We start from the raw sequence: 23900 nt of genomic DNA on the forward strand, positions 1-23900 counted from the left end.
ATTGATTTCATGACTGTAATGTACAAGTTGTTTTACTCTGTCACACAACATCAAAGGATGTGACATTTGGCATATATTCTCTTATCTTGCCAAATGTTTCAAAATAAATACACTGTAGCAGATCTTTTACAGTTTTTTCTATGATTCATGCATAAGATTGGCTCAAAAGTTCGCAGTCTTGGTCAACCCATGGAGATAGCTCACAGAGTGCGGTGCCTCCATGGTCAACCATAGCAGAAGGTTCGCAGTTTAACATCATTTATTGGGAATAATGAAATAAATGCAAAAAACTGAAGCTAGTTCATATGGAAATAACCAAAAATACGTGTGTATTGAACTCACAAGTGTAGCTCAAGGTGTGGTTATAATTCATCAGTTGTGACAGACAGCTCATAAGTTTTGATGACTTCCAATGACAAGATTGAGTAATACTCATTGTCAACCACTGCATTAGTTCTCAGGGGAGATACTGAACTGGTCTAGCAAAAAATGCTGAAATGTTCTTTACTGTCGATGCTACCTATCGAAATATCTCTGCAACATTTGTAACAACAATTTGCAACATATGATCTGTGAAACCAGTCACCTTAATCACTATTAATATCTTAGTATGCAGTTGTGGGAGATCGCTGCTGGTTGCCTCTCCAAAGGACTCCCGTAAATTTTCCCTATGTATTGTGCTTTCTTTCAACGGATTAGTCCAAGGCAATAAATATAAGAGGGTATGATGATAAAATATTGGTCTTTTTTCTGTTCAGACAGATAGTTATTACCGTTATCTGGTAATATTGCTCGCCTAAAATTTGTATGCAACAGAAATGTACTATTAGCAAGACAAAAATGAAACATGTAGTGTCTTTGCATAAATTGTTGCATTTCGGTCAGTTGTTTCTTTGTGTTGAACGCTAATCCTTAGGGTGAACCATTCAAGACATCCATGTGTGCCAAACACTGAAAATCCAAACTCAAATTACAAGTTCTGTATTAAAGTGGCATTCTTTGTGGAACATTTTTATATACCTTGTTCTGATGCCAAGTCAGTTTTTGACTTTAAAACTATTGGCAGATAACATGAAATTGAGAGAAAAGGATTGTTTAAGAGACTACCCTGTAGAATCTGATATTCCATAACCATGACTGGTTCCTATCTTCTGATTATTAGGAAACATGTTCAAAAGCTGAATTATAATATTCAAAAGACTCCACAAGAAACAAAGCATATGCTACTGCTGTGTGCCAAGCTGTATCCTCACAGAGTTTACAGTGTACCTGTACTCCCTAGCAGAGATAACAAGAGCTTCATCAAATTGTAAACTTCTCAGAAAAAGACATGTTTTCTTATTGATTTTACGAGATCTGCACATAATTTCCCTAGCTGAGATAACAAGAGATTCATCAAACTGTAAACTTCTCAGAAAAAGCCATGTTTTCTTACTGATTTTACGAGATCTGCACATAATTTCCCTAGCTGAGATTACAAGAGATTCATCAAAATGTAAACTTCTCAGAAAAAGCCATGTTTTCTTATTGATTTTACGAGATCTGCACATAATTTCCCTAGCTGAGATAACAAGAGATTCATCAAACTGTAAACTTCTCAGAAAAAGCCATGTTTTCTTATTGATTTTACGAGATCTGCACATAATTTCCCTAGCTGAGATTACAAGAGATTCATCAAAATGTAAACTTCTCAGAAAAAGCCATGTTTTCTTATTGATTTTACGAGATCTGCACATAATTTCCCTAGCTGAGATTACAAGAGATTCATCAAACTGTAAACTTCTCAGAAAAAGCCATGTTTTCTTATTGATTTTACGAGATCTGCACATAATTTCCCTAGCTGAGATAACAAGAGATTCATCAAACTGTAAACTTCTCAGAAAAAGCCATGTTTTCTTACTGATTTTACGAGATCTGCACATAATTTCCCCAGCTGAGATTACAAGAGATTCATCAAAATGTAAACTTCTCAGAAAAAGCCATGTTTTCTTATTGATTTTACGAGATCTGCACATAGTTTCCCTAGCTGAGATTACAAGAGATTCATCAAACTGTAAACTTCTCAGAAAAAGCCATGTTTTCTTATTGATTTTACGAGATCTGCACATAATTTCCCTAGCTGAGATAACAAGAGATTCATCAAACTGTAAACTTCTCAGAAAAAGCCATGTTTTCTTATTGATTTTACGAGATCTGCACATAATTTCATGGTTAAATGTTGATTTTTGGTGTTAACCCTTTTCCTGCCAGGCAGTGTCATTTTCCCATCTGCCAAATCAGTAAACAGCAGTACAGAGTGAAAACCATGTGTATTTTCACCCACTGGGCTTGGTTTGTCAAAGCAGATTTAGTCTGAAAAAATCATGTTTACAGCATATCTGTTTTCAGAGGCTTTCAAATGTTTATGCTTCTTTTAAAATACATGCACACCACATGGGGCATGTTGTGCTTCTGACTAGTTTTAACCAACTTAACCTGATTGTAAAATATGAACTTGGCAGCCAGCATGATAACGGTTAATATATTACGTATAAAATCATTACAGAAAACAAAGTCACGTCAAACATTAATGAGTCAAACATTTTGAGAAACATTAATCTTGCATAGCTCATCTGAATTACAAACTAGTACACACACATATACCCATTCCTTTAGAAAAACCCATTCTGCCTGAATTTTACTTGCCCACCTGATGAGTTAGTAAAGAGCTGTATTTAGCCGAAGCCTACTCGTATTTTCACTCACTTGACACTGTATATTAAAGCAGCTTTGTCAAAAAAATTATGTTTACTGTATCTGTTTTCAAGGACCTTCTACTGTTTGTCTTATACATTCAAGTCTTTGTTAAAATGCAACATCAGGGATATGCCTCCCTGGTTTTAAATGACCTGATGGCAACACAAGCACTTGGCAGGACAAGGTTACAGGATCCAAAGATGTGAGAATTATCAGTTTACCTGTGGAAATAACTATTTTGCTTTAGGTCATAAGAACAATTATCGATCTATAATGAAAATACAGATATTTACCACAAAAACAAACTGGAATTTCTCAAGGAAGACAAAACAAATGAATAAAACTTATCACGTCCAGACAAATACCCAAGCCCATGGTCTGCTGGTTTCTGAGTGATTGGTAGACGGTTGAGCTGCAGTATTTGACAGAGCAAGGATGGACATCAGGGTTTTCAAGGGTTCAGTAGTTGAAGAGTTGGCCTTGCAAACTAAACACGGTAGACAAACACATCTTTTATTGCAATGCTGCTGGTTACATGTAAAGTGAGCAATCTTAATTTGGACAGTAAGGTTACTGTGTAAAACCAGGTTTCTCTGATTTGTACTTTAGTTATAAAGGCCTTTTCAGTCTGATAAATAAACTATTTCAATGAAAAGATTGTTACAAAAAATATTGCTATTTATGGAGTGTATTCTTGTGTCATGTATTTGATTTCAGAATGGTTCACTGAAAATTACTGACAGCTTCTAATTCGGTAAGATAGAATATGCCTCTGTGACAGGTATTCTGGCTCAATTTTTTTCAATACTGTTTTGGTTCACCACTCTTGGGGCTTCATTTTATGGCTAAAATCTCTTGAAGCAAAATTCACCATCTTAGTTTTTCCAAAATCAAAAATTTTATTTTTCCCATGGATGGCGATGGTGGCCATTTCTAATTTCAAATATTGGTAAAGGTTGGGCAATTTGTTTCTTTCGTACCAAACCTTGATGATCCTCTGATTTTTGTTTGGTAAAAGAATAGTTTAAAAATTTATTGAGGAAAATTTGAGCAAAAGCTCAAGTCTGTCACTTCCAAGATGCATACTACCTTTTATATACCGTATACAGACCTGACACTGCATGCATTGTAAATCTTGAAATCGACAAACTTGTGCAACTTTGGCAGCCATTTTGCTTTTCTGCCATACATGTAAACAGGGAATGATCTTGTAACATTTCTTTCCATACACAAGCATTATTACTTCTACTTCATTGCATTAACATTGTAATCTGTTGTATTAGGATATTAAACTGCAAGAAAACAGAAATGCAAGGGACGACTAGGCAAGGATTATTTGAAAGCAATTGCAACTTTTCCCAAAGACACTTTAAGTTCATGACCACAGATATGTGATACGCAGATTTCTGTCTCCTCCCAGTGCTGGAAACTGACTATGAGATATGCTATGTTGTAGGGCTTAAATGAATGGTTTGATTGTCATTCACACTTGACATCCCTGTTTTGTGAAGAATCTCATCTTGCACTCTGTATCCACCAAATATGAAAGCAAAGCAGGGTTATTTTATATTTTGGGTTTTCAACTGAAAAAGAATGTTTCTTATATGTCATGATCCATAGCTGTTGGTGTTTATGCTTTCAGTCCATTGAAGTGTCCAGCTGCAGGTGTTTTTTAAGGCCAAGGAGAAATATACACATCACCGCATATAGCTTGTTGAGGAAAGTGCAAAGAAATATCCACCATCTGTATGATGCAAATCTCTTTCCATGCTGAAGAAACTGGAATAGCCACAATTCTAATATATTCTGGAACATGTAAGAGGAAATTCTCTCTTCCCTGGATGGAGATATTACAATTGGTTTCTAAGGACTGGTAAAAATGACACAGCATGTATCATTGCACAATTTTTTGCCACTCTGTGTAGAAATGTTGAGACAAGAATACTCTCATTTTCTCTGAACAGGTCTCTGCAAGTCTATAAGGTACGCATGTACATGTGACTTCTTGTAAGGCCAAAGTAATTAAATTCTTTGTTTTGCGTCCACTCTAAATGGGAAAAGGTACGCGTCTAAGCGGCTGAAAAACACGCACAAGAAAATTAACACAAGGTAATTTGATTGCAGCAAATAAAAAATTGTAACAAATTTTTAGTTCAGAAAAGCTAAGCGGTCATGTCCTAAAATTTCCTATTCAAATACACTGTGTGTGTTTTTCATGGAAACCTTAAAAACCTACGCGGGTGGGGGACGCAAAACTAATAATTTAATTACTTTGGCCTAACTCGTTCAACCAGCCTCTTGCACTGTTACGTTCACTTGTGGGGAAGGCTAACTAACCAAACATCTTACACACAATGAACCTTTCACAAAACACTATTACAACTACAGTATAGTACTTATTCAAGTTTATTTTTTCATTCAGGTTTTACTCATCCTTCCGTTACCAATGAATGACACAAAAAGAAAAAAAAATGGGCAAAAAAGAAGACAAATGTGTCCAACATTTTAACGGTAACGACGCATCTGTATAGTATTCCTGCGTTTCCAAGCTGCACGTCGAGATCCTCCAATAGTTTGGCTGTAAAAGTGACCTTTCCCAATTCCACGATTCTTCTTACCTGAAATACAAAATTACAGTTAAGTGTGTGGGTCAGACTATCAATGTGTCATCTCTTACACGCTGAACAGTTACTTAAAATAACTTCACCCTTCAAATGACTTTGAATGGTTCAATTTTTTAATTATGGCTTGTATAGCTGTCTTTGATAATACAGCATGAATCCAAGGAACTATTTGTACATATGAAATTAACAGTGCCATGTACTACATTAGCCTCTTTCTAGATTATCTGCCTACCTGCCGAAGTGAGGCCACGCAGCTCACGATGTTTGTGCACAGGTTTACAAATCCATTGGGTGTCAGGATTTCTGCGAATAGTTTTGTGGAATGGATCAACCATGATCACCTCATAAAATTTATATGTGGCATCTTGGGCAACCCAATAACTATTTAACACACGAAGACCACCACATCTACGACCAGCTCTTTCCTGAAATCAAAATAAGTAACATGTGGATTAAAGAGGAATATATCTGTGGAATATATTTGATCAAAAAATGTACCATTTTTGTTTCAATCTGTAAAGATGAATTTATATCGTCTTCAAAACTTCCTGAACCCAGAATATGAAAACTGAAGTTGGTCATTTATTACCTTTCAACATTATGACCTCTAGCAATTTCATCAGCAGAGTCGTACCATGACTGTGAGGGGAAAAGAAAGTTCAGTGGAAACACTGATTGTTCATAAGGTCTATTTGACATAAATGAATTCAAACATACCTCTGCAAGAGACTGCAAACTTCTTTGCCATTTCAGTTGGTTGACTCCCTGGTTTGTTGGCTTACCATAAGTAGCACCTTTAGGTACAGGACGTTTTCGGCCACCACGTCTAACACGAATACGATAAATGACATATCCTAGAAAAATGCACAAAAGCTTATATTTATTTTGATAATGTAAATCCGATCACATTGTCACAACATGTCCTGAATGTGTAGGTGTGCCTTGTGTTGGTAGCAAATGCACAGCCAACAAGCACCGAAACTCAAAACTCCGAAGTAAAATTGGCACTGAGATCATCACAAGTTTTGATGTTTATCGTAACCAACACTAATACCAATCCAAATGACTCAAACTAAAGTTGCGCAAAACATGAAAATCAACTGCTAAAGCAGTCGGTGACACTATGCAACTGGAACACAAGTCTTAGCAGGAACACTGGTAGTAAAGTTAACCACTAGGACATGTCATTTACTGTAGTGACACTATGCGACTTTAGTGCTTGTCTGTGGATTTTAGACTTGCATTGTGGTACTTTACTTGTAATACTTTGTTTTACTTGTTCTCTTCAAAAAGTATGTTAATAAGAAGTATGATCACACTTAAATTCCCATTCTTACTATGCTTTTAATTCTAAAGAACTTGTGTCAGTAGCTCTACAGCGACATATTGTCCCCTGCTGGAAATTGATTTAAAGCATGGTGTCATTGCAATAACCTATTCAAATTAATGGACTGCCACCTTGTTTAGCCCTATATCCCAAACGTCTGGCCTTGTCTGGACGAGTTGGTCGAGGGGCACGATGAATTGATGATAGTTGACGATACTGCCAGCATCGGACACGAAGGAGAAATCTCATGGCATCCGACTGCTTCTTCTTCCAAAGCTCTTGCATGTACTTATAGGCACCCATCTTGTTCTTTTTGATGGGAAACTTCTGAAGATAAAACATAATTTAAGATGACAAATTACATTTCACTATTTCCATGCACGGAAATTCGGAATACCACTCACATTGTCGCTTTGTGTAATACTAAGGAGATGATACTAATGGCTAATCAGTTTGAGTTGTGTTTCCATGCTTTCTTTTTCTTCGACCAAGAGCTCAAATAATGATAGTGCGATGAAGAAAACTACATCCTTAACATACTTCATGCAAATATTTGCAGTTTTGTGTGAGTAGTGGCTTCATCAACTTATGAACATACATTCAAGAAAATGCAGAAATCATGCTATACTGTTGTACCCTGTTATGTTAGTCGAAACATGGAGGTAGTAGAGAAGGAGTCACAACTGAGATAATTACGTTTATTACTATTGTTCACCATTGGTTTAATCCCTTTATGTCCATTGTTTAAAACCCCTTTCCCGCCATCTGCGTTGCCGACGGTACCTTCGCAGCCGAACCGAGTGAAATTAACCTGGGTTTGCTAATGGGACTCAGTTTCTCCACAGTGTCATAACACATGCGCAAACACTGTATTTGCGTAGCTTGGGTCAAGTGCGTCATGATAGTGTAAGAACCGACACGTTCCGTCCACGAAAAGTGAAGTTACAAGGAATTAAAGTTTTTCATTCTCAAAATCTTGGTAATTTTAACGTCGTTTTTTATATACTGTACATTCGATCGCAGGAACCTTTCCTTGTTAGAATGAAAGTTCTGATCACGAACTTTTCAATCATGTACTGAGTATGGTGCAGCGGACTGCAGCACTGCCGTGAGCGTGGGTTAAACTTGTAGCGTTTCCCGGGTGTTTATGACGCGACGCCAGCGAACGCCATAGAAAAACGCTGTGACGCTTTGTTTCAATGCATCGTACGTGTTGTTTTTATATCGCGACCATTCATAAAAGTCATGGATGTAGCAGTTAAAAGCTATGCTTTCTTATTTAACCTTATCATTAATGCCAGTACAACATGATAAAACACGGCAAGAACCAAGAACTGGATTTGGAAAAAGTTGGCGTGTTAACAATGCTGCTCTACGATGTTTGGCATTTTTTGTGATCGCAAGCTATCATCAACTCAGTCTCCGCGCCTTTGCAGATACAAAAGCTCCCTTCCTCAATTATCTGTTCCTCGACCTCTTTAACATCGTGTACATCAAAATCAGTGGAACGACTCGAACTTCCCGACGCGACGCTGGGACACGTGACGCCATGTTTGAAGATCTGTCAACTGCCGAGGGACGGCCGAAACACCCGAACGACCCCGAACGAACTTAATCTTGTTTACTAAATCCGAGAAAACGCATTCGCAAGTCCCGTTGGTGCTAATGGAGTAGTTTGTAAGGCAAACAGCGGCAAAACACATGGTCCCTTTGATCTCCGCCTAGTTGTGACTCCTTCTCTACTACCTCCATGGTCGAAACATTATAGACGGGGTATTAGAAAGTATTCTCTCCAGTGTCTTTAATATACAATGACATAGCTTGAATTATATAAAGTTCCCTGAGATCTAGTACGTTCTGACGGTTTCTTCTTGGCTCGATTCACATAAATGTCTCTACACCGACAGACGTTACCACCATGAACCGATACTACAAGAACAGCCTGCTGTATATGCAGCGTACTGTAATACTGTGTAGGCTCCGCACGGCTTCATCGGTTGTGACGTGCACCTGAAGGTTGTGCGGACTGTGTCATGTATTGTTGAGGCGATTTTCGCAAATAACACTGACGATGTGAATGCTAAATGGTATCAAAGGTAACGCAAGACATTTAAATTGCGGGAAATATATAAATATTGGAGAAATTGTGAAAAATAGGGCGGATGGTAACAGATTGATGTTTCAGAGAGCTGAATTCCCACCTGCAGGAAAGATGGCCGACACTTCAAAAGACCGAATATAGCCGATGTATGCCGAATCACTGGTGACCGAACCGGAAGTAAATCACTTCACAACATGGATGAACGCTGAATGATATACGTGGAAGCAGGTGAGCTGGCGTTTCTTGACAAGGAGTTTTTGAGTCAGTTTACAGTAATTAATTGAAGTTTTTATGTCTAAAGTTTATTTTGAACGTATTGTTATAGACTGTATGTCATACAATCATCACTTTCTTCACAAACCCATGGAGGAATACACGCCTAGGAGGAATATTTGTGATTGTGCTGTTTGCCATGGCATAATACTCTACTTGTATTACTAATGTTTGGTAAAACAACTCAAGTCTTCATGCATGGTAAAAGTTGGCTTGTTATTGCTAAAAACCCAAAGTTTTGGCTGTACACAGACAGCCTTTATCAAAGTTGATAATAAAAGAAGAAAACACGGCCCGGTCCCTAAACGTTGTACTCATGCTCGCTTTAAGTATGCGTTACGGGCGTGTCGAGCTAATGAAGAGCAAATGAAAGCAGATGCTATGGCCAAAAATCTTTTTGGTGGAAATCACAAGAAATTTTGGCACTCCATTAATAGTAAAAAGTGTTCGTCCAGGCCAAACAATGTGGGTGGCTGTACTGGCGAAGCTAATATTGCTGATATGTGGCGTAACCATTACTATGGCGTTTACAACTCAGTGAATACGACACATGACCAGAAGTTTGTGTTAGATGTTGTTGAAAAGTGTACTCTCGAAAATGATTTCATTGTTTACCCCAGTGACATTAGTGATGCCATAGGGAAACTACAGGCTGGTAAATCTGTTGGCCCTGACTATCTCTCAGCTGAGCATTTTATGTATGCTAGCAGTAAAGTTTCCATTTTACTCAGTATGTGTTTTACGGCGATGTTTGTGCATAATGTTTGCCCTAGTCGCCTTTCCGATACTGTTTTAGTTCCCATCATAAAGGACAAAAACAACAATATCAATGACAAAAGTAACTATCGTCCGATTGCAGTTTCGACAGTTGCTTCTAAGCTTATGGAATTAATTTTACTTAGAAATATTGAATGTTATCTTGAAACGTCACATTACCAGTTTGGTTTCAAATCTGGTCACTCGACCGATATGTGTGTCTTTGTACTTAAAGAAGTAATCAATTACTATAGAAAGCATGGTAGTAATGTCATTGTCACTTTCATGGACGCCTCCAAGGCATTTGACAGAGTCAACCACTGGGTTCTCTTCAAAAAGTTGATTGATCGCAAAGTACCAGTGTATTTTGTCAGATTTCTCCTGAGATGGTATCGAACTCAACAGACTTTTATTCGCTGGGGTGCATGTACCTCCAGTGGTTTTACTGTCTCCAATGGTGTAAAGCAAGGTGGGATCTTGTCACCTAAGCTTTTTAATATCTATATTGATCATTTGAGCTTTATGCTGTCTAATTCCAAACAGGTTGTAACATTGGAGGACTTTTCGTCAATCATTTAATGTATGCTGATGATATTTGTCTGATTAGTCCTTCTGTCAAGGGAACTCAGAAGTTAGTCAATATTTGTAGTGACTATGGTGATACTCATGATATTTTGTTTAATAACAAAAAGACCAAATGTATGTGTGTGAGATGCGATTCATCTATGATTCGTCACATTCCTTCTGTGTATCTCATAGAGTTAAATTAGTATTTGTCACAAAGAAGACACATTTGGGTTTTGTTCTCAATGATCACTTTCGTGATGATGACGATATCGAGCGACAGATGAGATGCTTTTATATATCAGCTAATATGCTTATGAGAAATTTTCTCGATGTACCTTTGAAGTCAAGAGTGTTCTTTTCAAAACATATTGTTATCAATTGTATGGCGGTCCAATTTGGATGAAATATTCTGTTAATATTATGAGGAAATTGAAAGTTGCGTACAATAATGCTGCTCGTCTTTTATTGGGTTATGATAAACGTAGTAGTGCAAGCTCTATGTTTGTATCTAACAGAATCAATAACTTTGATGCCTTGCTAAGAAGGCAAATTTATGGTCTAAAGCAAAGACTTCTGAGAAGCAGTAATGATATTGTACGATGTGTGTATGACTCATTATATTTAAACTCCGAAATGATAAAGTTATGGAACAAGCTTCTTTTTGTATAACTTAACCAAGCTGTGTATATTTATCACCAGATTTTCTTTTGTTGTTATATGGACAATGAGTCCGAAATAAAGTCTATAATAATAATAATAAAATGCATGAGGACGGACTTCAGTTGTTTTACCAAACCGAAGTTTTAATTCTTCAAGGCCTACTTTTTCTTCTGTGTCTACTGACTGTAGTTGGACTGATCCCCACAACTTCTACAAACCACAATTATATTTTTAGTACGTATTCTTTGCTTCCTGTCGTGTACGCTATAGTACACGTCGCGTCATGATGTTTCCTTAGCTCTGCGTGGCAGGGCAGTGTGGGAGGCCCTATAACGCCGGTAACACAAAGCCTAGCTGCAAATTGTAGCGCTACGGTGAGGCAGTCGGTGATTTTTGGTTTTTGCGACTTCGCTCACCATTAGCGCTACAAGGCCGATGGCCCTGGGGAGTATCATATAAGCGCACCCCACTCGACCAGGCGTATGGATGTGGAATGCAACATGTTTACTGCATTTGGTTGTAACGATTTATCACTACTGAAGATTATAAAACAGTATACTGCACTAACTTTGTCAATTATGGGGTTTGAAATTTGTTCAAACACGACGATCGCGTTCCGAAACATTTCTTGGAGCCGTCATTACCAACTTCCGGTAATGGCGGCTCCCACAAACACCGACGCCCCACACTCAATGTTTTCAGAACGCGATCGTCGTATTTGAACAAATTCCAAACCCCATAAACGACAAAGTTAGTGCAGTATACTGTTTAGTCTTCAGTAGTGATAAATCGGTACGACCAAATGCAGTAAATATGTTGCATTCCACATCAACACGCCTGGTCGAGTGGGGTGCGCTTATATGATATTCCCCAGGGCCATCGGCCTTGTAGCGCTACTGGTGAGCGAAGTCGCAAAAACCAAAAATCACCGACCGCCTCACCGTAGCGCAACAATTTTGCAGCTACACAAAGCCTAGCTTCAAAATTGTAACGCTACGGTGAGGTGGTCGGTGATTTTTGGTTTTTGCGACTTTGCTCACCAGTAGCGCTACAATGCTGATGGCCCTGTAGAGGCATCCCCCTGGACCAGGCGTGTTGATGTGAAATGCTACATATTTACTGCATTTGGTCATACCAATTTATCACTACTGAAGACTAAACAGTAAACTCATCTAACCTTGTCGTTTATGGGGTTTGGAAATTGTTCAAACATGTCGATCACGTTCCATAAACATTGAGCTTGGGGCATCCATGTCTCCGGGAGCCACCGGCTCCCAGAAATGTTTTCAATAAAGATTGAGCGTGGGGCATCCATGTCTCCGGGAGCCGCCGGCTCCCAGAAATGTTTTCGGAACACAATCAATGTGTTTGAACATATTGAATGTGGTCTGAAGTTTGAGATGCTCTACAAAGCCAACTCATCTGAGGTGAAGCCTTCAAACCACGGTTCTTCATCATCCTCTTCATCCGTGACCACGTCCACTAACATGTCCACAAAGACTTGGTCATTGTGGATCAGCCATGCTTCGCTACCATCTAAAGTATTGCAAATGCTGCATACTAAGAAAGATTTCGCCACTATAACTGGCTTCGTCTTCATTTGTTTCCATGCGTTGGCCACCCAGTCAAATGATGGCCTGACGATCAGCGGTGGTGAGGTGGCTTTCATGGTCTTCACTTTCGAGGGCCTTCTGTGCTGCTTCTTGGATATAAGATGTCCAGGAGCAACGAAGGTTCGCCTTGGACAGCTTGTTCAGGACGACATCAAGGGGCTGGACTTTGGAGGTACACCCACCAGGAATCACCGCTATCACCAAGTTTGCTCAAAGGAATTTGGACTTGATGGCATCAGTTTTATGGGCTCGGAAGGAATCGAGGACCAACATCGAGTAGCGACTTTAGGTGTATGGTACCCAAATTTCTTCCACCCACCTCAGCATCAAATTCTTGTCCATCTGGCCCTTTGGTTGGACAGTGATGACAAACCTGGTGGATGCATCAGCTTCAGCTCTGCGCTTCTCCTTTAAGATGATCATCGGTGGTAGAACATCGCCATTCACTGCTACCGCCAGTACCACAGTGAGGTGTTGTTTCTCAGTGCTGGTCGTTCGCACTTTTATCATCTTCATGCCACGCTTCTCTACCGTCTTACTGGGGACCAGATCAAAGTAGACCGGCGTCTCATCCATGTTCCCAACGACATCAAAATTGTCTTTTAGGTATCAGGTACGGACGTAGTCGTGGAAGGTGGTGATGAGCTACTGGAGGTTGGCTTGAAGCTTTTGTGAAATTGAGGTCTTGCTGAGGAGGGCAAGTTCATTCTATTTCATGAACTTCTGACACCACCCTCTGGATGCTTTGAAGTTGTGGTTCTCAGGTTTTACAATCTGTAGTGTGTGGTTACAGATTGCATTGATTGTGATGGGGATCTGAAGGTGGCGTTGCTGTAGAAACCACTGCAAAATAGATTTATGGATCTCGACAACATAGGACAAGAAAAATGTTACATGTACAATACTCAGAGGTTAATACCCAATATCGCCTGTTCGTATGTCGTATCAGCATTCGTGTCATTTGTGTTGCGTCAGACACTCAACTTCGTCTCGTGTCTGACGCAGCACAAATGACACGAATGCTGATACTACACAAGGAACAGGCAATATTGGGTAATACCCGATTTATCATATACCCATGCCCATAACTTTACTAATAATACGAAAAAAACTCAAATTTTGAGGCTTTACTTTATTACGCTTTGCACATTAATAGCGCAATATTTATGTGAACAGGCTTCATTCATAAAGTATACAACGTCGAAGTCAACGTCACGCGTGACATCGCTGCAACAAGTCCTTGGTATCTCAATGAACCCCAAGAAGAAAGACACCGGGATTCAAAAATCGTCATACAGGAGGAACCTTTCAAGGTGCAATATGCTATTACAATTGTAACCAATCAAAAACTGTCCTCAGCTTTCAATTTATCCTGATTTCGAACGCACTTGATCGTCATACGGCACTGAGCTCGAGCAGAGAGGGGCTGCCATTTTGTTTGTTTACTCTGAGAGTTGCCATGTCAACAGTCGTCGCGCGTGCAAGATGGCTGTCACCCCACGCGCTGACTACCTGTTTGGGGGTAGACTGTGCACAGTGCTGGCGCCCTGCGAATGGCAGAATGTTTGCTAGAGCTTGCCCAAAAAAATACTAGAACTTTAACAGGAAAACCATGGGAAAACATCACAAGACTCAACATTTTATTTCCATATTTGGCAACCAGAAATACCCGTGTTCCCCAAAGCCCTTCAGTTTTTTAGTCGGGGACATCGTTTTGCAGGCTGGGAGCGGCAGCCACTTTTTTGTTTATGTTATTTACCAACAAATTGCTAATGTAGTTCCGGAGAACTCCGAAATAGATGACGTTTATCATGCATATCTCGACGTTTACCATGAAATATCACGGCTGATATTTTACGGTGAATGTCACCAGGATGAAGCAATATGGGCATGGGTATATGATAACATTAATTATATCATTCCAGTATGTTAATGGTGCAAACATAGGGATCTGATTGGTGAAGTGAAAATAACAGTGGTATACTAGTAGTATAGCACAGTTGGAACATGTGCAAGCTTTCTCTAACATTTCATGCCAGAATTTCAATATATTTGTCATGACATGATAGCAATAAACCACCCCAGAAACATTGACACTACTCAGTTACAGCAGTGGTGACTGGAAATGGGGCACCTTATTTGCAAGTTACCCAGCTGTATTGCAAGGCATATTGCTATTTCCCTTTGTAATTAGCGAGCTACTTTGTTAACTTGTCAGCGATATCGTTTTTCATTTCAGTCGGCTGCAGACACTTTGTGCAAGTGAGGGGTATGTTGCCATAAAGCTTATCTGAGTTTGAATAATTCAATATAAGTGTGGCTGCTTGTTGCTTCATTGGTTTGAAAATGGATAAAGATAATTATGATATTCATGTAACAGTAACGCTTATTGGTGTATTCAGTAACACTTTTGATCAGTTCATTCCATACATGCACTTGCCATGGCTTGTGCATATGATGTTGTGAACTGGTCAAAATCTTGTGGTATAGCTGTTGCTGGGGATGTTCTTTTGTATAAACAAATACTAGTCAGTGTTCAACCAATGAATGAATAAACTTATGGCATTAATGATTTTCAAAGAAATGTTATTCTATTTAAGCTCCTGTTTTTGAATTTAAAAAAAATTCATAGCTCTGATGATGATACATGTACATTCATTTTTCTTTCCAATTGTTGATTATGATAGATGAATAATCATCAAGTAGGGAAAAGGAAAGTCTTATGAATTCATAAAGTCACTTTCCTCAAGTGTTGGCAAAGTCATGTCTACCGGTATATACAGGATATCATTCATACCTTAAACCTCCCTGTTGGACAATAACAACAATAAGAAAGGGCCCTTTTGCTAAAATTGAATGGAAATGCATTGCACAAGCAACTGTTGTGTTTATTCTGATTCCATTTGTTTGAGATCAGGTTCTATTGTAATATACAGATACACTGCATGATGTGACAAAACACTGGATAAATTACAAGGCTTGCTTTGACTACAGCAAACTTCTAACATTTGCACCAATTTCTATATTCCCATTTACTAAATATGTTCATGTCAACGGAGGCAAGTCTGCATAGATATTTATAAAAATTGGCAGATTTGAATACGGCTGGAAAACACGATTTTTAGTCCCACGGACACCATCCGGGGGGACTTATAGGTTTGGTCATGTCCGTGCATGCGTGTGTGCGTGCGTGCGCGTGCGTGCGTCAGTGCGTGCGTCCGTCCGTCCGTTCACGCAGATATCTCAGAGACGCCTGGAGCGATTTCATTCAAACTTGGTACAAGGATTATCACCTATGCCATACATATGCACGTCCATTTGTTTTACGATCCGATTCAAAATGGCCGTCTGGCAGCCATTTTGTTTCCTGTATTTGATGTCGGTGCGTATGTTCACACACATTTCTCAGTGATGCCAGGAGCGATTCCATTCAAACTTGGTACATAGATTACTCTATATGTTATACATATGCAAATTGATCTTTGTTTTGATCTGGTCTAAAATGGCTGCGTGGCGGCCATTTTGTTTCCTATATTTTACGACTGTGCGTTTGTTCACATAAATTTCTCAGCGATGCTGGGCGCGATTGCATTGAAAGTTAGTACCTATATTAATCCTTATCACATATATATGCATGCCGATTTTTGTAATGATTCGATCATAAATGGCTGTGTGACGGCTGTTTTCTTTCCTGTATTTGATATCCATCCACAGGGTCCCCAGGTATGATCCACACGGGTTCCAGGATGGAATTAATATTAATGCTGTGTCTATGCATAGGGGCTTATGAATGCAGATATCTGAGATATTCCTGTGCCAATTCTTTTTAAACTTGGTACAAGGATACTACACTATGGCATACATAAGCAGGTCTATTTATATTGGTGTGGCATGCATAGTTAGGTCTAATTTGCATAATTCGAGATTAGAGCGCTGTTTCTGGTACGACTGTACCAAATTTGATGAAACTTTGTGCAGATGGTTTGAGTCCCCACGGACACCATACGGGGGGACTTATAGGTTTGGTAATGTCCTTGTGTGGGTCCGTGCGTGCGTTCGTGCATGCATGCATCCGTCCTTTCACGCAGATATCTCAGAGATGCAAGGAGCGATTTCATTCAAACTTGGTACAAGGATTACTTCATATGTCATACAGATGCATGTTGATTTGTTTTGTGATATGATCCAATATGGCTGCCGTATGGCCATTTTATTACGATTTTTTCATGTATAGAGCCATTACTCAGGCATGTTTCAACCGATTCTATTCAAAGTTGGTATAGGACATTGACCAATGACATAGATATGCACACCAATTTGTTTTGTGATACAATCCAATATGGCTGCCTTACAGCCATTTTGTTTCGATTTTTTCATGTACAGAACCAAACTCAGGCATATCTCAACCGATTTTATTCAAACTTGGTACAAGGACATTGACCTAAGTCATACATATGCATGTCAATTTGTTTTGTGACACGATCCAATATGGCCGCTAGGTGGCCATTCTATTACGATTTTTCATGTACAGAGCCATTACTCAGGCATGTTTCAACAGATTTTATTCAAAGTTGGTACAAGGACATTGACCTATGTCATACATATGCACATTGATTTGTTTTGTGATACGATCCAGGGTTTGAAATTTATTTTTTTGTTCGGTGGTCAAGTTTGACCACCAGATTCAAATTTTGGTGGTCAATTGCAAAATTTGGTGGTCAAAAAAAATCAGTCATATCAGAGTGTAAATCTTGTGGAGGTTGGGGTCCATGGGGGTGAATAGTGGGCTGTACATGTTGTTTTGGAACCATTTCACCATGCTGCTACACATGTTAAGTTGGTTTACATGTACCGGTATGTTGGATGCCCAGTAAATCCACTGTCATTTACAGACCAACTTGACTAATGCATGACTGACTGACTGACTGGTTATATGCAAAGGACTTGAGTTACAGATTTTAAGTTTTGACAGAATTACTGTGTAATAAAGAAATGACAATTACTGCTGATAACATGACAATTATTGCATTTTTTGGACTATTATGAAGTTTTGCATGTGTCACTTTAATGACAAGACAAAATTTGCTAGGAGATGTTATGTGCGATGTATGATAGTGAGCATGCGTGCGTGAGTGCTTCACGAACTCTACAACGTGTTGAGCGGCCTCAGTCAGAAAAATGTAACAACTTAGCCGGCTATTGAACCACTCTTTTTTGGGAGTGGAGATTTAGCCGACTGGTTCTGTCTGTGGCCTTTCAGCTAGGCGACTGATGCCGTATGTTGTGGGTTCGAATCCGATTGAAAACTATCCGAATTATTCAACATTAAAAGATTTTATCACAATAATCATAGCAGTAAACAGTAAAACAAAGAGAGACATTGTCTATCCAAAGGAACACCTCATTTGAGTAGAGTGGAGTGGGGTTGAAGGACTGACATTAAACCACAGTGGGGGGACTGTGATTGAACAGACAAGACGTGTACTAGATAACTGCTAAAATATCTATCTCTGAGGACAATGTATTGTTTCTGGATACTCCTAGCAATAAACTGTGAGAGGCATGTAAGATTTACAGCTCTGCAGTGCACTATTGTGACCTCAAAAAACTTGGTGGTCAAGATTGACCACCCAAAATAGAATCTGGTGGTCAAAATGAGATGATTGGTGGTCTTTTGACGCATGACCACCGGGTATTTCGAACCCTGCGATCCAATAAGGCCACCATGTGGCCATTTTATTACGATTTTTTCATGTCCTGAACTACATACAGCTCAGACATGTATCGTGCAAATTTATTCAAAAGTATTTTTATCACAGACCTAATGAAGAGGACTCTATCCTCTCTGAGGGCCTGTAATCAAAGTACCCATTAACAAGTGGGGACTGTGTCATCAACGATGACTTGTTAATTCACGCAATGGCTTGAATTCTTGTATCAACCTATGCACTGAAAGACATTGTGGAATACAGTGATAAGTTAAAGATAATTGTGAAAACTCTTCTTGTTTTATTCAAACACTGACACAAAAATTCACCAAGTCATGTAGCCTGAAAAACAAGATGATTTTTCAGTAACAAGGGATGAATTGTGGAATCAAATGTACACAGAAGTTGGTAGATTATATGACAAACATATATGATATGGATACAGGTATAGATGTGGTGAAAAAGAAAGCATGAAATTTAAGTGAAGGAAGAAATATTTTGTCACTATGAAGGTACATCCCTAAAAGAGAAAGTTTATGTGACACTGACATCAACTTTGACTATGATATGACAAATAATCTTGCATTTCTTCTTCTAGTGAGACATTTGACCATGACATCATCAAAATGACCTTCGAGAGGTGACTCTTCTTTTATAAAATGCATTTTTGAAGAAATCAACGTTATTGTAACGTTATTATAAACGTTTTCTCTTTTAACAGATGAACTAAGTGCAGTGAAGCAAGGATTTCTCAAGAGATTGACTGAAGACAATGTGGAAGAAGTTCCCAATTTGATTATATACAGGACTCAAGTTTCACACTTTTAGTGAAGATCATTTAGCATAGTAACCATGAAGGCTTTGATTTATATGTCATTTGGTGCACTCTCAGTTGTATGTGGCATCCTGCATTTCCTGTCAAGTAGAACTAAACAAGAAGAAATAATCACATCCAACCCAACATTCTCTCAATTCCAGAGAAACTATTTTCTGGTCTACTTCTTAGCATTGGCAGCTGACTGGCTACAAGGGCCGTATCTTTATAAACTGTACAGTTATTATGGCTTTATTGAACCACAGATTGCAGTACTGTATGTTTGTGGTTTTGCTTCCAGCGTTGTCTTTGGCACTGGAACAGGGATACTTGCCGATACATTTGGAAGAAAGAAGTTATGCATAACATTCTCAATAATGTACTCAATCTCATGCCTGACCAAGTTATCACGCAACTATGCCATCTTAATATTGGGAAGAGTTTTGAGCGGAATATCAACATCACTTCTGTTTTCTGCATTTGAAGCATGGTATGTTCATGAACACATAGAGACTTATGACTTTCCAACAGAATGGTTACCAATCACTTTTTCAAAAGCTACTTTTTGGAACGGAATTCTTGCGATTGTGGCAGGCATTGTTGCCAACGTATTTGCTGAAGCCTTCAACTTTGGACCTGTTTCGCCCTTTGTACTAGCCATTCCATTCCTGATTGTCTCTGGAATTCTAGTATCCATGCAATGGAAAGAAAACTATGGCAGCAAGAAGACAAAACTCCATAAGAGCTGTATTGAAGGCCTTCGTCACATTGTAAAAAACAGACGCATAATGCTCATAGGGGCTATTCAGTCTCTGTATGAAAGTGTAATGTATATTTTTGTGTTTATCTGGACACCACTTTTAGATTCAGCAAGCCCGCCTCTTGGTATTGTATTCTCATGTTTTATGATCTGCATTATGATTGGTTCATCAGCATTCCAAATGATGTCAGCTAAAAGAATTACAACATACACTATTCTGAACACTTCCTTGGTGCTGGGCCTAGTTTCCATGCTAATATGTGTAGCCTCCACCAACCCTAAACACTTCAGCCCACAAACCTCATACATAGCCTTTTTGCTATTAGAATTTGCATGTGGTCTGTATTTTCCAGCAATGGGATTCCTTCGCAGTCAAGTTTTACCAGAAGCTCAAAGAGCTGGAATAATGAATTGGTTCAGAGTTCCACTTAATCTCATAGCTTGTGTAGGGTTGATGCTGCTACATGGCGATCCTTCAGAGACAGGGGAAAGAAATATATTTGCAATATGTACTGTGTTAATGGTGATAGCATTGCTATGTGGTATTAATTTTGCAAGTATTGTTAAAGATGATGATGAGTTTAAACCAGCAAACAATTCTGAAAACAATCAAAATCCAGTCAATAGCTTGGTATCAGTGTAAGTTAGGTATTTGTGATGGAGTTTGAGAAGTACAAGTAAATCTGTGGCTGTAAAACCATTATGAAAATCTCCTTTCATAATAAAATGGAAGAGGTTATCGTATTCCCAATATAGTGTTTTAATTTAATGACAAGTTGACTGCATACTGTGAATTTTTGACACTGTTTTCAGTGTATTCGCTCTGTGTATGATGTACAGTCCTTTGATCCACTGCTTGTTCTTAAGCATGAAAAAACATAGTATTTGGCAACTCAAAGTCTGTAGTGTGGCACCTGCACTTTAACCTGTTTACACAGTAAATCCATGTCCAGAAATTAAATTGAAAATTTTCACTGAAATATGATATACAAATGATAATAATATCATCAAAACTGTCATCTGTTTGTAATAATTACATGTAGCTACTGTAATACACAACTAGTTGTGAACATTGCCATGTACAGTATCCCACAGCTCAAAGAGAAAAGTACATAGATCTTTACAGAAAATTGAGATGTGAAAAGGTACAGAACTTCAGTGACATTTGACAATATCCAAAATATTAATTAGCTTTTTTATTCCATCAGGTTCAACAGTTGTATAAGCTCCATTAGCAATCATTACAAGTTAATTATAAACCAAACCACTAATGTATCAAGCTTGACTCAAACAGAGAAATTGAAAATATGCATGTTTTCTGTATGTATAATTTAAGGGTTATTGTGGGCTGGCCACCTTTATTACCATTATGTAAAACAAATGTATCAATCTTTATTGGCTACAGTCTGTGTTACACTGTAGCATGTGTGTCAATCTTTATTGGCTACAGTCTGTGTTACACTGTAGCATGTATGTCAATCTTTATTGGCTACGGGCTGTGTTACACTGTAGCATGTATGTCAATCTTTATTGGCTACAGTCTATGTTACACTGTAGCATGTATGTCAATCTTTATTGGCTACAGGCTGTGTTACACTGTAGCATGTATGTCAATCTTTATTGGCTATGGTCAGTGTTACATTGACACAGAATTTCATTGGACTTGTCACTTAAAAGGATTGTTGGTGCATTTTCATTACACCATGGCCATGTCACTGAATAATTCACTTCATAGTTTGGATTGCAATGACAATATGAAACTAGTATGTGCTCTTTTGTCAGAAAGTTTTCAACATATTTGATTTTATTGAAACCTTTGTATAATGTCTTTTTGGACATACATGTTGACAAAGCTCTGACTCTTTCTCAGAAATTTGTAAAAAATATGTTTAACTTTTGTGCTAGCCCTGTTCATGTTTGATTTCTATTATCCAAATCACTTTGCATGCATATATTGGAAGATTCTGTGTTTTGAACAACTTAAGTATGAATATTCGTTGACCAATATCACTTCACCATCATTTCCACCAGTTGTTTCCAAATTCTTCAACCGAGTGGGGACTATGTCATTGACAATGACTAGTTTTATGTACTATCAGTAATGATTGATACACAATGTGGTTGACTATCAGTTTATCAACACAGTCTGTGTTATTTGACAGGGTGTAACTTTGTTATGTCAAATTATCATGAACAGGTTGCCTTGAGTTCATTTAGGGACGGACCATTAGATCTTGGGAGGGGGGGTGGTCAAAAACAGAAAAAAAAAATTTTCAGAGCAGAAAGTTTGGAAAAAAAAAATCTTCAATCTAGTTTGCAAAATAAAAAAAAAATAAATAAGAAGACAAAGGGTAAAAAAAAAAATCTGCAAAAGTCTTTAAAATTTTAAATTTTTTTTAGATTTTACCGACAGTAAGCAACTTTCTGTATTTTTAATACATCCTCCCGGCACATTTTTAATTTTAATTTATACATTTAGAGTGACTGTATCCCTTATACTGGAAGTTGTGATTATCTTATCTTTTCAGGACTTTTGTATTCTGATCACTTGAAAATTATGAAATTATAGAGCCTGTTTTCTACTTCTTTCCTGCGTACAAACCAAGCAGGTACACTAGGTAAAACATTGAAACTATGGTATGGTTGTCAAGATAGAAAGTTGTATTTGCCTTTTAAGATCAAGGTAAACAGATGCAGGCCACATCAGTTTCATTTTTTTCACAGCATTTTATTACAATGATGGATGCAAGAATGGGTGAACAAGTAGAAACACGTTAATAATGATAAAACAACATATCAAGTCATTATGTATTATTTTGCTTTTAAAAAGGCATTTTCAATTCTTTTTTCTCAAAAAACAGCCTCAAATAACAACAGCAACACATGTTTTAACATTCAACAATACACTACGTAGAATGCCATCTATCCAACAAATCCCAACACAAAAACACATAAAAGGGTTGAACTTTGAAAGTTTCTCGATAGCAAATACTGAATAAATCTGCATGGTTAATTGTTTTTGTGTAGCAAATTTCAAAGAAATTGGACAAGCCCTTTCAGAAAATACGGATTTTTTGACCATGAATGGCATAAATTGCCCAAAAAGACAAATATTGAAATTTCAACACATCTATACACATCCAATCAATTTGGCCTTCTGCTACAGAGAAATAGATGTTTTGATCAAAAAAGGGCAACAATTGCTCTAAAAACACAAATATGCAATTTTCACTATATTATTTAGCTTATTTTAGATTCTCAGCTTGTCAAAATAAATTGTAAATCATGAGATATGCATGATGTTTGGTGGGGTGAATGTAGGCATTTCACCACGCAGTAGAAAGGGAAGCCAGGAAACCAAAATAGTCAATTTTCAAAACCATAGGAAGCTACTGAGGAGCAAGAAGACCATGTTTCAGAGGAAGATGTGCAATCCGAAAAAAATGCTCCAAAGTGCCACCAAATAACACCATTTTATCTCTATTTTTCAAAAGCTCCAACGGCAGGAGGGGGACACCCCCCTCCTGACCTCCCCCCGCAAAAATACTCCCCAAGTGCCACCAAATAACACCATTTTAATCTCTATTTTTCAAAGGCTCCAACAGCAGGAGGGGGACACCCCCTCCTGACCACCCCCCGCAAAAATACTCCCCAAGTGCCACCAAATAACACCATTTTAATCTCTATTTTTCAAAAGCTCCAACAGCAGGAGGGGGGACACCCCCCTCCTGACCTCCCCCCGCAAAAATACTCCCCAAGTGCCACCAAATAACACCATTTTAATCTCTATTTTTCAACAGCTCCAACAGCAGCAGGGGGACACCCCTCTCCTGACCTCTTCCCAGTGACCGCTTGCGTGGCCGCTTGTGGTGCTTGGCACCACATGTTTGCCTTCTTTATCTTCAGACAGCGACGAACGAAAAAAAAATTATAAATCTGAAAATTTACTCTGAAAAAAAAA

General features: G+C 38.4%; 2 protein-coding genes across 3 annotated transcripts; one reads left to right on the plus strand and one right to left on the minus strand.

Moving 5' to 3' along the window:
• Positions 1-5126: 5126 nt before the first annotated feature.
• LOC139139749 (large ribosomal subunit protein eL15) lies at positions 5127-8916 on the minus strand. 2 transcript variants are annotated; one of them, XM_070708631.1, is made up of 5 exons: positions 8889-8916; positions 6819-7011; positions 6078-6214; positions 5593-5785; positions 5127-5354 (listed from the first exon to the last, which is right to left on the minus strand). In XM_070708631.1, the coding sequence occupies exons 2-5, from the start codon at positions 6988-6990 to the stop codon at positions 5242-5244; spliced, it is 615 nt and encodes a 204-aa protein (XP_070564732.1). In that variant the 5' UTR covers positions 6991-7011; positions 8889-8916; the 3' UTR covers positions 5127-5241. The 2 variants fall into 2 exon arrangements, with proteins under 2 accessions (XP_070564732.1, XP_070564733.1); XM_070708632.1 differs by having other exon boundaries at positions 6819-7014; positions 8889-8913.
• On the plus strand, positions 8876-20714 carry LOC139139747 (molybdate-anion transporter-like). Its single transcript, XM_070708629.1, has 2 exons — positions 8876-9016; positions 19087-20714. Exon 2 carries the CDS (start codon positions 19218-19220, stop codon positions 20580-20582), a length of 1365 nt encoding a protein of 454 aa, XP_070564730.1. The 5' UTR covers positions 8876-9016; positions 19087-19217; the 3' UTR covers positions 20583-20714.
• The last annotated feature ends 3186 nt before the right edge of the window (positions 20715-23900 follow it).

Source organism: Ptychodera flava, chromosome 9, assembly GCF_041260155.1.
Source record: "Ptychodera flava strain L36383 chromosome 9, AS_Pfla_20210202, whole genome shotgun sequence".
Lineage (NCBI taxonomy): Eukaryota > Metazoa > Hemichordata > Enteropneusta > Ptychoderidae > Ptychodera > Ptychodera flava.